Genomic DNA, 15336 nt, shown 5'->3' on the forward strand with positions numbered 1-15336 from the left:
GTACTGCTTAGTGCTAGGAAAGTTTATATAATTGCCACATCCTGAATCTCCAACTAAACAACTTCAGTCATAGACTATTTCAGCTTAGCTCACCATGCATATGAGTGACCTAAAGGCAGCTTAATTTTAGAATGAAGGTTCTTTTGTTTTCATGAACATTATGGGAAAACATAAGGTCAATCTTAGAATTCTAGCAGTGACCTGGAGAGTGATTGTGGTTGGTTTTTCTTTGATGTTGTGTGTAATGCATAGTGCTTTATTTTAGTTTTTGTTATTATTATTGTTTGGTTTTTTGATATTGAGTCTTGCTCTAGCCAAGGATGACCTGGAATTTACTATGTAGCTTCATGCTGGCCTTGAGCTCACAGTGATTCTCCCACCTCTGCCTCCCCAAGGACTGGGAATAAAGGCGTGTGCCACCACACCCACTCTTAAATGTATGAGTTAAGGTACATAGTAGCAAGTGTGACTGGAAATCCAGGCCAAACGAAGCTAAGAGCCGAGTTCCCAAGGGTGACACCACCACTGTGGCCTTTTCTGCTGAGCTAAGCCGGGAACTGGCCTCAAGAAGAGCAGAGCCCAAATCCAAGGGTCCCGACTGTGAACCAGAATTTGCGAAGTCAAGTTGCGTGATTTCTGAGCACAGGCTACTGCACTGAGTTATTTGATGGCATCTTCCATTCTACAAGTACGCCTGCAGCTTTCGGACATGCAGGCTCTCATTGCACAGTTTTCACAGTTCTGAGAGTTACAGGCTTCTTGTCTGACATTTGATGTTTGTTTTTTCTTCATTCTCTGGCCCATGAAGGAGAGACTGACCCAGAAGCAGGTCACCAAACACTACATGTGTAAAGCTGGCACGAAGTGCGGGTCATACCCATTTCCCTGTGCGTGTGTGTTGCTTGAGCTCTGTGCTTTCTCATTACCCTCCCAGAGTGCATAGCTTCCTTACTTCCGCCTCTGCTGTGCCACTAATCCAGCTTCATAACCCCAGCTTCCTCCAAAGCCAGTGAGCTCTTGGCTCTTCTCACTCTGCCTCTGAGTCCCACAGTGATGCCCTAGTGCTGTGTTGCTTTCCTGGCCTTTTCCCTGCCGCCTTTATCCAGAGAGTTCCTTGTCGTCAGCCCTTGGCATACCTCTCTCTTTCCCTCCACAAGTAAGTATTGTTTCCTCTGCTCACACCTGAGTGACAGCCAGTGGCTTTTCAAGTCCTTATGCTTGAGTTTGTTGAGTGGTTCTTTTCAGATCGATTCATTTCCTAAGGAGGCAGTGCTGAGCAACAGGATTTACACATTCGCTTACACGGGGGACCAGGCTGATGATGGAATCAAAGTTGATCGTCACTTTTTTCCACTACTATCTCTGTAGTGTGCACAGTTTTGCCACAGTGAACCTTCCTGTTTCCTTACTATGTTCAGTTTGTTACAGTTTACCAGGGTATGCTGCTTAAGGGTCATACTTGAGAAAAGTTAAACTGCCCGCATAGATGGAAATTGTTGTCAACATGTTATATCTAAGTTTGTTAAAAAGCCAGGTGTTTCTCATCTGTCCCAACCTGCCTGTGTAAGCGACGGGAGGAGCCACGCCAGCTAGCCGGCGCTGCAGTGCCGTCCGTGTCGTCCGAGGCCAGTTCTCAGCATTGCTTTTTCACAGCTTCCCAGTGCAGGCATCCTCTGTTCTCCCCTATTTTTCCTCTGCGGATTGCAGAGCGCTGGTCACTCACTCTCGGGGCACCCAGCATGCTGGGTGTGTGTGGGAAAAGCCCTCGTGGAGGTGGCCCGTTGCTCCGCTTCTGTGTCAGGGGTCAAGGCCAGCAGTGGAGAGCCAGTAAGTAGCTTCGTGACGGCCGGGGCCAGCGTGCAGGACTGCTGTCGGTGACTGAAGCCTGTGTCTCACTCTGCAGCCTAAGTCAGCGTGTGTGTTTTTTCTTTCAGCTGTACACATTGAGAAGATAATGTTGAAAGGAGTCCAGAGAAAAAGGGCTGACAAATATTGGGAGTACACTTTCAAAGTAAGCTATTCTTACCCTGAAGACGCCTCATTTACCACACTCAGTGATGCTTGCAAGAACTGGGCAAGTTCGCTCTTTGAAGGGAAAGTACAGACAGATAAGCAGGAGAGAGAGGTCGGTAGATACATGGACAGACAACATGTGCTTGTTTTTAATATACTGGTATGCACTGGAGGACTTACAAAGGTGTTTTTTTTTTTTTTAAGTGGTATCACATTAAAGTTATTCTGGTAATTTGATTAAAGAGAATAAGAACCTTGGGTTTAAAGAGACAATTAAAGTTATAAATAAGATGTATCTTGCCGGGCGTGGTGGCGCACACCTTTAATCCCAGCACACGGGAGGCAGAGGTAGGAGGATCTCCCTGAGTTTGAGGCCAACCTGAGACTGCATAGTGAATTCCAGGTCAGCCTGCGCTAGAGCGAGACCCTACCTCAGAAAACAACCAAAACAAAACAAAACCGAAAAAAGATGTATCTTTAAAAGAATGGCAGCAGACATTTTCACCAGTATTTTAAAAATCAAGACCACAGGCGCTCTTTCCTGGCTGGCATCGTGTCCCCCTCTCCTTGCTGTGTGCTGTTCTCATCCCTGCCTTGTTGCTTCCTGTGATCGCTGTCAGCTGTCTGATTAACTGTAGGACCCAGCTCTGATTCTGTTACTGCTACGATAAGACTTTCCAGTCTCCTTCCTACTGAGGTGAGCTCCCTACGGGGCTGCTCTGTGCAGCCTTCCCCAGTCCAGGCTACGACTCCCCAGGCTTCGTGGAGGGCGCTTCTTGGAGCTCCCTTGGCCCCCCCCAGGACGCCGCCTCATTGGAGTCAGCTGCAGCTGCCTTCTGTTCTGATGCCACTTCCCACCTCTGACAGAGCGCGTCTTCCTCCATCATGGCCTCCCGTCATCCCTTTCTCAGATCATCCCAGTAGCTCCTTGTCTTCTAGGGAGCAGGCATCTTCATCCTCTGCTGTCCAACTCTGACTTCTGCTTTGAGGGAGGAATGCCCTTGGTTCTCAGGTTGCCATTCCTAAGCTCCACGGGTCTTGCTTTTGGCACAGTCTCTCCTTTTGTTGCTGGAGCTCACCGCTTGTTTCTTAAGGCCTTACTGTCCCCTTTCTCTGGACCAAGCCACAGCTAATGTCTGGCTCACACACTCCCTCCTTACAGAGCTGCCTTAACACCCTGGCTGCTCTTGTTTCAAGCGCTGTTCACCATCTTTGGAGCACTGACCACCAATAGAAATTCTTGTGTATTTCCTTTTATATTTGTCTTTGGTGCTAGACTGAACTCAAGGAGACTTCATTTGTCCTGTTCTTTCCTGTACCTTGACACAAGCAGCTGCCCAGTTAGTGTTAGACTACTTAAAAGTCATTTACAAATATCCCAGTCAAAAAAGAGGGTTGCTGGATGAAGTTTTAAATATATTTTACAGCATCTGATTAGTTATGATAGAATTAGTTCAGAAGGTTTGGATATTACGATTATTTATCTCCAATAACTGTACAGTGAAAGTCAAAGTCCACTGAGTATCTGCGAGGGGCAGTCATGCTGCAGAGTCCATTTCTGGCTCCTGCTCATTCTGTGCCACACCTCAGCTCAGTCGAACCTGTCTGATCCTCACTATCTACCTCTGGAAGTGAAGGTGGTTACACTTGTCCAGGCATCACATTAAGATCTCAAAGATTGGAAATAAAGATGAAATCTCTTCAGAAACTGTTACTCTTCCCAAAATATGAAATGATGGTATCAAAGAGGGGCAGTCAGTGCTCACTGTTCCTCTTAAGAATGTGTATCTAGTAAGTTTCAGGAGGTAGAAATGTTACCATTTTAGGGGCATGGATCTACCCCAACATTGTTTAATTTTTACATATAACAAAGTAGGGTATTCTGAAAAATTACTAAAACTTAGTTACATTTTAAGACTACTTTAAAAAATGCAGTTAAAAAGGAATTATTAGAAAACTTTTAAGTAGAATGTCAGTGTACACACAATTAACAACTTTGTAGAAATTAAGATGATGATAGATTAACTTTTTATTTCTAACTTCTAATCTAAATGAAATTTAAGTGCGGCCTTTTGTTTTACACATGGCTTTTTTTTTTTCCTAACCAGTTCCTGACTAAGCAATAACCATAAAATATGTGTTTTCTTTAAATCAGGTAAATTGGTCTGATCTTTCAGTCACAACAGTAACAAAAACTCACCAAGAGCTACAGGAATTTCTACTGAAGGTAAAATTATAGATTTTGTTGTTAATTTGTACACAACATGCAGAATCCAAACACTTCAGTGCCAAAAGTAGCACCCATGAAGTTAAAAGACATAAAGACTGGCTCCAAATTTTGATTGAATATAAGAAAATGTTAACGTTTTGGAAGTATGGGTTTCCTTGTTGCTAGCTGAGGAGTTAATAAAGGGTCTGCCATTAAAATAGTGGATCCCTCTCCCTCATTGCTTGCAGAGGTGTGTGTCGTTGGTGGCTGTTAGCAAGAGTTCTTTTCCCAAGAGAGTGGGTCTCATGGGGTGAGGCTTGTTTCCTATGTCACCTAGCTACCATGCGGGCTCCTCTGGCCTTTCTTAAATCTTGCCGCATTTTCCCTGTCTTTGATTTCCCCCACTCCCTACAATGCCATCTGACACTATTGGGGATAAAGATGATCTCAGGCGGCTTTGCAAAGGTGAAGGTGACCAGGATGGCGTTGTACCACCTCTCGCCACGTTGTCTTCACAAGATCAACTGAAAAGTGCATGGAAATACTTAAAAATGATCAATAAATTATCCTGCTTCAGTGAACAGATCTTTTATAGTTAAGTATTAACAGGGAGATAAAACTGAAAGATCAGAAACAGGTAATGTTCCCAATGTAGTTAGCCATATTTTGGATGAAAGTGTCGTCACTGAGCCTATAGCATGTGAGATGTGCTGGTTTTTAACTTGTCTGCTTGTTTGCATAGCGTGCATGCGTGCACGTGTGTGTATTCATTTGTAACTGGTTTTCAGCAGCCTGCAGGGCTCTGAGCGGCACCTTAGAGGCTAGTTCTTGGAGGTGCCTGAGCGCACCACCACTGCACAGTTGAGGTGTGTGTTCATCTGGATTTGTTAATTCCTCTAGATAAAGTCTCCCAGGGATGACTTGAGTAGCTCATTTTCCTGTGGCTTATTCTAACTAGGTGAGGGCCCAAATCCTTGGCCTGCCTACAAAGTTGGGTGAGCATCCTGCATTTCCAGTCCCTGGAGGCCTTGCCATTTCTGTGACCTGTCAGTTCTATTCAGCTAGGTGTGGGAGAAAGAAGAGAGTCAGAGATGGAGTGAGCATGAGTGTTCTGGCCTCTGTCTGCTGAGCTAGTACAAAGCAGAACAGTGCGCAGGATGTGGCTGGGGTGCAGCCGGGCCCTGTGAGCGAGCCGATGAAGCCGGGCTGTGCCTCCCACTGCCCGCTCACTTCCAAGTCTCTTCTGCCTGCTCCTCCCGTCTCTTGATAGGGTGACTTCCTGGAGCCAGGTCGTGTTTCGTGCTCCGGAACACTGTGCTTTCCTGTCTATTCTTTCTCTTATGGAGCGCTCCATGACCCAGCTCTGGTGTTGGAGGGGTGCAGATGACAGCCTGCTATTGCCACCTGTCAAGGCCATGTTGCTTGATGCCAGTTTGGGGCCAGAGAGGGTCCACGACACGTCCTTGTCCATCCTACTGTGAGAGTTTGGTGAACCAGCACAAAGGCCCCAGTGTGTAGTCTGGTGCCTGGGCAGGATCTTTTTCCTCTTCCTGGGTCTCTCCCTGAGCTTTGGCCGTTAGGCCTTGACAGAGAACGTTTCTCCTGGCACATAGTTCTTCTGAAAGCTAAATGTTCACAAGTTCAGCTCTTGGTACGTAATGCTTTCTTCAGCATCATGGGAACCGTGGCACTACTGCTTAGCCAGCATTTGAAGACAGTGTTTGTGTGTAGAGTGTTGTGCTGTGGGGTGGGCCGTGTGCGTGTGCACGCAGAGAGCACAGAGCACACAGGTGTCCTCGAGTCACTTGTCTGCACTTGTCTTTCCTTGAGACGGGCTCTCCTCAGCCTGGAACTGCTGCGCATCACTGCTTCTCCCCTTGGGCCAGCTCTACAGACAGGTGTGGCCTCACCCAGCTTTTTACATGGGTTCTGGGGAAATCAAACTGGGGAGTTTCTGGCCTGAGAGACCTTCATGTTTAAGCAGCAAGGGCCCTTAACCCCTATACCATCTCCCCAACTCCTAAATATAGTAGTTTTCCTAAACTACATAAATGCCTTTCTATTCTTTGAGAAAATCTACGATACTAGGTTCTTCTAGAAGTGAATTACCAATATTCAAGTTCACTATTTTATTTTTTCCCCTTTAATATCATTTATAAAAATCAGGAGCAGAACCTGACCTTTGACAACTGCACAGGCACGTCCTTGACCTCTAGTGGACTCTGTTGACCTGCATTCCCAGTTCCCAGAAATACGGGATTGAGGTCAGGGCTGCTGAGTCCTCCTGACTCATAAAAATAGCAGCACCTGGGCTCTGCATCTGGCTCTGCCCCCGGCTCTGCCCCCATGTGCTTTCCTTATTCCAGAAGCAGTTCTGTGCTGGCAGGGCCAGTTTTCCTTTTTCAGTGTCCGAAGTGGTACTTGGCACTAGAGCATGCGTTTGAATGTTTGTTGCCTAGATGAGCGAGAGGCTGCACGGGACATGATGTGGGCGTCTTTGGAGACTGAACGATCTTGCTCAGGAAGATTCCGCATCCTTCCCAAAGCCTGTCTTCCTGAAGCTTGTTGTCTGAGCAAGTGCAGGTGGCAGAACCCAGGTGGAGAGGTTACCAGGTCTTGTCCTGCAGCCTGCGTTTCCCTAGCTGGACAGCACAGTTTGGATTAGCACACTCAGTCACCAATCCAATCCATCCATAATCAAGAAGGGGGAACCCACACCACGTGTGGCACTTGGATCCTGCTATAGAGAAGCCTGAGCTGAGGTACAAGATCGTCAGAGCTACCTTTGGCCTAATCGTCACATGACGCGGAAAGTGACTCTGACTCCTGTGGTCTGATCAGATGCCAGAGCGTTCCAATACTCTCTTGGCATTACAGTGGGGTGCCTCCTTCAACTGTGGAGTTGAGTGTGGCATAATTTAAGCTGATTGTCACCTTCTCAGACGAGACTCCCTATTTAACTAGGAAGGTGGTCATCCGTGGGGCCTGCTTCCTGAAGTAGAGAGATGAACAGTTTGGAATGTACAGAGAAGACTGGTCAGCTTACACGGAACTCCAAGGTCATGATGAGCTAGCTGTGGCATAGTTTCTGCATTTTTGCGTATTTGCCTCTGCACACCAAGGAAAACTGATCGTGCCTTCGGGGACCATCTGTCAACAAAGGACTCTGCTGAAGTGACTGGCCCATGGTGTCAGTATCGCTGGCGAAGGCTCTGATGGGGAGAGTGCTGGGCGAGGCACATGTCGTCAGGGTCACACCTTGTGCTGCAGGAGAGACGCGGCTAAACAAAAGGACCCCCCCCCCCAAAAGGCTTTTACTACAGAGATTTTATGATGCTTGTTGGGATGGTCTCCAGCACCTGAGAGTCAGGATTTATACCTAGTGACTTTTCTTGCTGTTGGGAATAAATCAGTGGCTGTACATCAGGCCTCAAGTGATTGTAAAGATAAACTTACAGCAAAGGACAAACACTTCATTACTCTGTGATTGCTCTGAGGCCAAGGCAGAGCTCCAGAGGGAGGAGGCTAAATATGTTATAACTAAGAATCCAAACAAGAAACTACAATATACAGGACATGACTTAGGGCTGTAGATATATTTTTTTGTAAGTATATTTGCTTTACAACTGAAAACTTGCCCTGAAATTGAAGATAAAACCCACTTGAAAATAAAGCAGGTTGTAAACCTAACGGCTGCCTGTCCACACACTGCCAAGAGACACGAGTTCTGTTGGCTGGGTGGAAATCACCCTGGTATCTTTAGTGATCAGAGCAGTTGTCAGGAGAGTTAGTCATTAATTTTTTTTTTTTCCTTGAGGTAGGGTCTCTCTATCCCAGGCTGACCTGGAATTCACTATGTAGTCTCAGAGTGGCCTTGAACTCACAGCTATCTTCCTACCTCTGCCTCCCTAGTGCTGGGATTAAAAGTGTGTGCCACCATGCCTGGCTTAGTCATTGAAATGGTTGTCTTGCCCAAGCTGATTTTCTTTGGCAGTGTACACATATTCAGTAGAATTTGAGCTTAATATCAGTGATTAAATGCTTGTGTCCTAAACCTTTATGACAATGCTAATATCAAAGTATAACCATTGAGGTTTCGAAAGATGGCAGATGAAACTGAAGTCCTGTCTGCTGGAATCTCTAGGGAACAGCTATCAGAAGAGGTGGGTGACAGGCAAACCATCTCTGTCTTTAACAGTAAAGTAAAACAGGGAATGTTACAAAGCAGGAGAAAGAATCCAAAGTCATCCTAGATGCATTGGCCCAGTTTGGGAAGCTCCCTGCCTCAAGGTTCTAACAGAGTGGGAGCCACAGTTTATCATAGAAGGTCCAAAAAGCTGCCACTGCATTTTAAGGTATACTTTAAAGAGCAGAGAAGAAGAGCCCAAAACAAGTATGCTGCATTCACACTTGGGGGCAAGGAGAGACCACTGAAGACTCCTCAGCACTGAGTGTTCACACTGGAGGGGAGGAGAGACCACTGGAGACGCCTCTCAGCACTGAGTGTTCACATTTGGGGGAAGGAGAGACCCCTGGAGACTCCTCAGCAGCAGCAAGACACCACTTTAAAGAGATCTGCTGAGCCTGTGGGTTGGTGGCCCCAGTTTCTCTGAGCTGCATTCCTAGGAGGCTCAGAGCAAGTGTTGTGGGACTACGTCTGCACCATTGCCACCAGAACACTTCAGATTGCTGGGCAAGAACTTTGACTCAGACCATGCAGTATCCAGTGAGACGGAACGTGGCTGGAGGCAGTTTGCAGGGGCCACAGACTCAGATTCCAAGTGCCACACCAGACAGCAGGGAGGGCAGAGCCAGCATCCGTCATCACCCTGTGAGAACGGGTCCAGCTTTACAGGGGCCTAGGGGTGTGGCGTGAGTAGGGCCTTAGAGCCCACAAGCAGCCAGAGCGACTCACTTCACCTCCGTCGTCGCCCTTCACATCAGCCCTCCTCTACTAACGGGGCCGGGGCAGGCCTTTGCGGCTCTTGTTCTCTCTAGCTCTTTTTTCTTTTTTTTCCATTTTCCTTCTTATACTTTCCCAAAGAACATAGGCTGGCCTGGTTTGTGAGGTCTCTGTGCCTCCAAGAGAGGGACTGTTTTCACATGATTTGGTTGCATTTCTTTACTTTGCTGTTTTTATCCTGTCGTACCTAACCTGGCTCATCCCCTCTTCCTTGTCCACGAGGACAGTCCTCCTCTTTGCATGGCCCTCCGGCTTTCTCTGTCAGTCTGCACTAACCCCTGCTCCTCCCTGAACTTCTTCCTTTCCACTCTCACGTGCACAGTGCTGTTGGGATTGTTTCCTGACCATTGCTCTATTTTCCTAGTGGGCCTACTCGATCATGATTGTTTTCCAGACAGTATTCTGCTCCTCCTGGAGTGTTGGGGATTGAACGGGGAGCCACATGCCAGTCTAGCAGAGGAAAGTGACACCTCAGCCCTGCTTAACAGCTGGGCTCTTGAATATTGCAAATACCTCCATTTGGATAAGGGTGACCTTAAAGAAGGAAATCCAGTGAGTGACCTAACCTGACACCTGTCCTCACGGAATGCTTTCTTACACTTTGCACATATGTTCAAGAGTACTTTAATCACATTGAGGACGGCCTCTGATGAGGTGTTTTTTTTTTTTTTTTGGATGTAATAAGATGAAGACTATTTGACCTAGCTTTCATGACTTGGGTTGTTATTTTGCGCATAGCCTTGGTAGCCTGACATTACCTGAGATTAAAGGAGGCCCAAAAGCAATAACTATACAGGCAGACATGACACCTTTCAGAATACTATTCCAGTATAAAAATACCAGCTGTGCTATGCAAAATGTCATAGTGAGCGGTAGTGTGGTGCCACCCTGATGTGGCAGGAGCTTGAGATTCACACAAGTATGTTCCAGAAGCATGCTGAATGCTTGAAGAATCCTTGTCAGTGCCCCCTGACAAGCCCCAGGAGACATCCTGTCACCTAGAGGAGAGAGCGATAACACCTTGTGTGAAGGGTTGGAAAAGAGCTGCTTGGGATGGCTCATGAGCAGGAGACGCTTGTTTTCATTTTGTGTATTGAATGTTACAGCATCGCTGCCACTGAATGAAAAACTCAGCATGGGATGCTATATTCTTCTCTCCTAGCTTCCAAAGGAATTATCTTCAGAGACTTTTGACAAGGCCATCTTAAGAGCCCTGAATCAGGGTTCCTTGAAAAGGGAGGAGCGGCGACACCCCGACCTGGAGCCCGTCCTAAGGTAACTGTCTCCCTCCTTGTGTCAGCTTTCAGCTTGTGCCCGCGAGTGCTTGGGCAGGCTGACCTGGAGGTTGGAGTGTTAAGCCTTGTGCTGTTTGTTTAGGTCTAGGTTCACAGTAGAGGGATGAAAGCAGCTTTAATTTTCTATTGTATTCTCCCATCCTGTAGCCCTGTAACTTTGTAGCCTCCAATCCTCTAACGTTGTAACATTGTAGCCTCCCATCTCTAACCTTGTAACATTGTAGCCTCCAATCCTCTAACCTTGTAACATTGTCGTCTTCCCATCCTCTAACCCTGTAACATTGTAGCCTCCCATCCTGTAACACCATGACATTGTATTGTCTCCTCTCACATGGAAACATTGTATTCTCTCATTCTTCAACATAATATTTGGTTGCTTCTAAAATAGGGAAATACTGAGTTAAAGCTATTTATTTAAATTTTTTTGTTTATTTATTTGAGAGCGAGAGACAAAGAGAGAAAGAGGCAGATAGATAGAGAGAATGGGTGTGCCAGGGCCGCCAGCCACTACAAATGAACTCCAGATGCATGCACTACCTTGTGCATCTGGCTAACGTGGGTCTTGGGGAATAGAGCCTTGAACCAGGGTCCTTAGGCTTCACAGGCAAGCACTTTAACCACTAAGCCATCTCTCCAGCCCTAAAGCTATTTTTTACATATGGTTATTAGAAAGGCCCTTGTCCAGTTCCTTGGGAGATAGTTGAACTAGTCTAGTAAGTGAGCTGCTGGGTAGGAAGTGAAGGGAAGCTGCACTTGCCAAGCCCTTGCCCACTGCCCTTTGCTCCCCAGAGCTAGTTCTGACTGGGGTCAGGATGGTTGCCCTTGTGAAGCTGTTGGACCTTTGGGAAAAGGTGGGTGAAGGTGAGATGGAAATTAAATAAGATGGCAGGCTGCATAATCCCTACCTTGGCTCACTCCCAGAGCCTCACCTATTCCTGGAGAGAGAAGAGATGAAGGCGCAGCTTCACGTGAGGCCCAGGTCCTTGTGAAGGCTGGGTGTGGGCATTAGGTAACTTGGCTTGTTTCATGAGGGAGTTTAAGGGGCGTTTTGCCTAATGGCTTATGTTTTTCTCTAAGAGTTTTGTTTCACGTGGGAGAGATTGAAGTGAGAGATGGAATGCTGGAGGGTAGAGAGGACTTGCATGTGTAGGGACTTGGAGAATATTCTGTGGAGGGAAACCTGATCAGCTGCACAGGTGTTGTGTCCCCCTAAGGTCAGAACATTGTAACGGGATTGGTCTTCTCATTGTGTGCACTTCTGGTCTGAGTGTAAGCCGAGTACATGGTTGGGTTTGTCCTACCATTCTGTGTAATGGAGTTAAAGAATGCAGCTTTGGAAAGTGGCGAGCAGTGTCTAGGCAGTACTGTCGCGAGGATGAAATAGACAAGTCTGGGTGGAGTGGTGCCTGGAGAGCAGGTGCCATTGGAACATTCAGGCTCAAAAGCAGGACTTGTCAAGTTGAGGTCAGCATGAGATGGCCAAGGTGTGGATCTCCGTGTGGAACGGCTTGGGCAGTAATTGCCCTCACTCCTCTGAGTTGTTTTCTTGAAAAAAAATGAGGTAAAGCCAGGGGTGGTCAAGGTGGCAAATGCTGTTTTGCTAGAAACTGATTGTTCACAAGGAAAGCATTGCTGGAGCCCATATGGCTTAGGGTCAAGAGAGGCTTCCTCTACACTGCCTTCTCCTAATGGGCGACAGGCCCAGGGAGTGGTGGCAGAATTGGGTGCAGCAGAGCAGAAGGAAGGCCCGTGTGCCCCTCTAGAAATACCTGGAAATCCAGGATAGGGAGAGTGTATTTCTCGTACGATGAGACCCAGTCTGATTGTGAAAGGAAAGAATGGTGGAGGGCCTCCAGGAGACAGCGCAGCCCAGAGCCCAACCGGGGCCTGCCGTGCGGACACTCGTCATCACGCAGAGAGGCGACATTGGGGGTGAGTGTGGAAGGTGGACCTGAAGGTGGGATGGTTGTGATGCGAGGGTGGGCCACGAGCGCTACATGGTGGATTCCAGGTCAGCCTGGGCCAGAGCGAGACCCTGCCTCAAAAAAAAAACAAGGCCAGGGGAGCACTTGGTACATGTGAGGCCCTAATTCCAGGCTCCAGTATAACAAGCATAAATAATAGCACAGGGCAAACAGGAAACAGTTTCTAAGTGCATCAGACGATGGTTGGTACAGGACCTGCTGCATTCCGTCCTACATAGCTGTAAGGTGGCAAATGAGCATTTGGACTTGTAGGGGTTCCTCTCTTGTCGGATGTGATCCTGTTTTCCTCACAGGCATAAGTGCCATGACTTCAGCTTGTTCTGACTGTAGTAGTGCAGAGAGTGGTGGGCTTGCGGAGGAGGTGCGCTGGGCTGTGGAGGTGCACTTGCGCTGCCCCGGGCTCAAGTCTTGAGTTAAAGGTGTGCCTGTGCACTTGGATGAGTGCACCTGTTTTGCATGAAGAGCTGAGATTTAGATCCGTTCTTTCCTTTGAATCTCAGCTCTCCCTTTCTTTCTACTTTCTATGCCTTCTTGCATACACACCTCCACACTGGAGGGGCAAGGACTACATTTGCCTAATACACAAGGCAGCTGTGACCCATACGGGTGATCTGTTAGTATGGCATTCGATTATTCTATGATGAATTTTTAAATAAATGATAGGTCAAAAACTGCATAGATAAATTAAGAACTAAAATTTATAAATGAGGGCTGGAGAGATGGCTTAGTGGTTAAAGTGATTGTCTGCAAAGCCAAAGGATCCAGGTTCAATTCCCTGGACCCATGTGGTGGCACATGTGCCTGAAGTTTGTGTGCAGCAGCTGGAGACGCTGGCATGCCTATTCTCTCTCTCATTCTCTATTTGCCTCTCTCTCAAGTAAATAAATAAAATATTTCTTAAAATCTACAAATCAGTTTTGGGGAGATGGTACTAAAGGCACTTGTTTGCCTTTGATTCCCCAGGACCCACGTAAAGCCAGATACACAAGGGGGAGTTGATATGCTGCAGCAGCAGGAGGCACTGGAGTGCCCATCCTTGCTGTCTCTCTCATAAATAAATAAATAAATAAATAAATAAATAAATAAATAAATAAATAAAGCTATATTAAAAAATTAAGCTGGGTATGGTGGTGCACGCCTTTAATCCCAGCACTCAGGAGGCAGAGATAGAAGGATCACCATAAGTTCAAGGCCACCGTGAGACTACACAGTGAATTCCAGGTCAGCCTGAGCTAGAGTTGAGACCCTTCCTCGAAAAAAGAAAAAAATTAAATTCTCTCTAATCAGCCTCTTTCTCCCCCTCTCTGTGTCAAATAAATGAACATAAATTTTATATATATAGAAAAAAAGACTGAAGAGAATGCCTAGCATTTAAGGTGCTTGCTTGCAAAGTCAAAGAACCCCAGTTCTATTCCCCAGGGCATGCATAGGACAGATACACAGGTGGTACATGCATCTGGAGTTCTTTTGCAGTGGCAAATGCCCTGCCACGCCCATTCTCTGTCTCTCTGTCTTTCTCTTTCTCTGCCTCTCAAATAAACAAATACAAATAAAATGTTATACAAATAAAAAATAAAGCTAAAATGAGCCTTAAAATTGTTTTCAAAAGTAGCAGAAGAGAATTTGTATATTACAGCTAGCAGTGTAGGCTTATTTAAACTTACTATTTGGGAGTCACACCCCCGAGGAAATAGATAGTATCCCAGTGAAGAATTTGAAGCTGGAGCCAGGTGTGATGGCTCACCTGTAATCCCAGCACTCGGGAGGAGGCAGAGGTAGATCACTGTGAGTTAGTTCAAGGTCACTGTGAGACTACATAGTGCATTCCAGGTCAGTCTGGGCTAGAGCGAGACCCTACCTTGAAAACATAAAACCACCCCCTCCCAAAAAAAGAAATCGAGGCTGAAAGGCAGCTGAGTAACTTGTTGGGGTGATGGAGCCCCAGGGTTGAAATAGGGTTGAGAGGCAGGTGAGCCCTCCGTGAAGCTGAGTCCCGACCGCACGCTCCAGACTGGCTCATAGGTGCCTCTGGAAGCCCCTCCTGTTAGGGTCCTTGCTACAGCCGTCACATCCGAGGAAACCGGGTCTTAAGGTCAGTTAGAGTCCTGGCATGACACAGATTCAACACAGAACACAACTTTGAATGTGGTGCAATACTTGCATATAGCGTTGTATGTTAACCAGGTCACTGTGTCCCTCATTTTTTAAAACTCTTAGCATCCTAAACTTGCCAATTTCTTACTGTCCCGGTGTGGGAAGGCCCTTAGTAGGGCAGCGAGACCTGTGAGAAAGAGGAAAACACCGTAAGTCTTCCGAGCAGAAAGGCAGCTGTTAGACCCTTGTAGATAAACCTGTTTAGGAACAGTGTTGCACATTATTTCATTAAATGTTGTTTTTGCTCCTTCAGGAAATACATTAGATGATATTCTTGTCTTTGGGGAAAAGTTTTTCTGTACTTGAATGACAGCCACTTGAGTCTGCTTTATAGCCTAGGCTGGGACTCCGCGCATGCACACACCAAAGCCTGACGGTCTCTTCTGTCTACGTGCAGGCAGCTATTTTCCACTTCATCGCAAGCTTTCCTGCAGAGCCAGAAGGTGCACAGCTTCTTCAGGTCCGTGTCCTCAGAGTCTCTGCACAGTCTCCGTAAGTACCGACCCGGCCCCACGGGGGAACCTGGGCTTTTCTAGCTGCTTGCTGTCTTGCCTTGCTACGTGTATACATCGTGGACTTAGTTAAGGAATTTTAGCTAAAAGTTAAAGAATAGTATGGGACTGGAGAGATGGGTGAGCAGCTCCCCAGCACCCATGGAAAGCCGGGTACAAAGTCGCATGTGCATCTGAGATCCCAGTGCCCGTGACAGTGGGAGCC

At 46.9% G+C, this 15336-nt stretch overlaps 1 protein-coding gene across 2 annotated transcripts in view; it reads left to right on the forward strand.

The window, feature by feature from the left end:
• Nucleotides 1–15336, forward strand: part of Zcchc2 (zinc finger CCHC-type containing 2) — a 54442-nt gene that overhangs the window by 17003 nt on the left and 22103 nt on the right. For both annotated transcript variants that reach the window (XM_045134895.1, XM_012947946.2), the window contains exons 3-6: nucleotides 1935–2011; nucleotides 4169–4240; nucleotides 10348–10460; nucleotides 15017–15111. In XM_045134895.1, the coding sequence (XP_044990830.1) occupies nucleotides 1935–2011; nucleotides 4169–4240; nucleotides 10348–10460; nucleotides 15017–15111 (357 nt within the window). The remainder of the gene's footprint in view (nucleotides 1–1934; nucleotides 2012–4168; nucleotides 4241–10347; nucleotides 10461–15016; nucleotides 15112–15336) is intronic.

This window comes from Jaculus jaculus, chromosome 15 (genome assembly GCF_020740685.1).
Source record: "Jaculus jaculus isolate mJacJac1 chromosome 15, mJacJac1.mat.Y.cur, whole genome shotgun sequence".
Taxonomy (NCBI): domain Eukaryota; kingdom Metazoa; phylum Chordata; class Mammalia; order Rodentia; family Dipodidae; genus Jaculus; species Jaculus jaculus.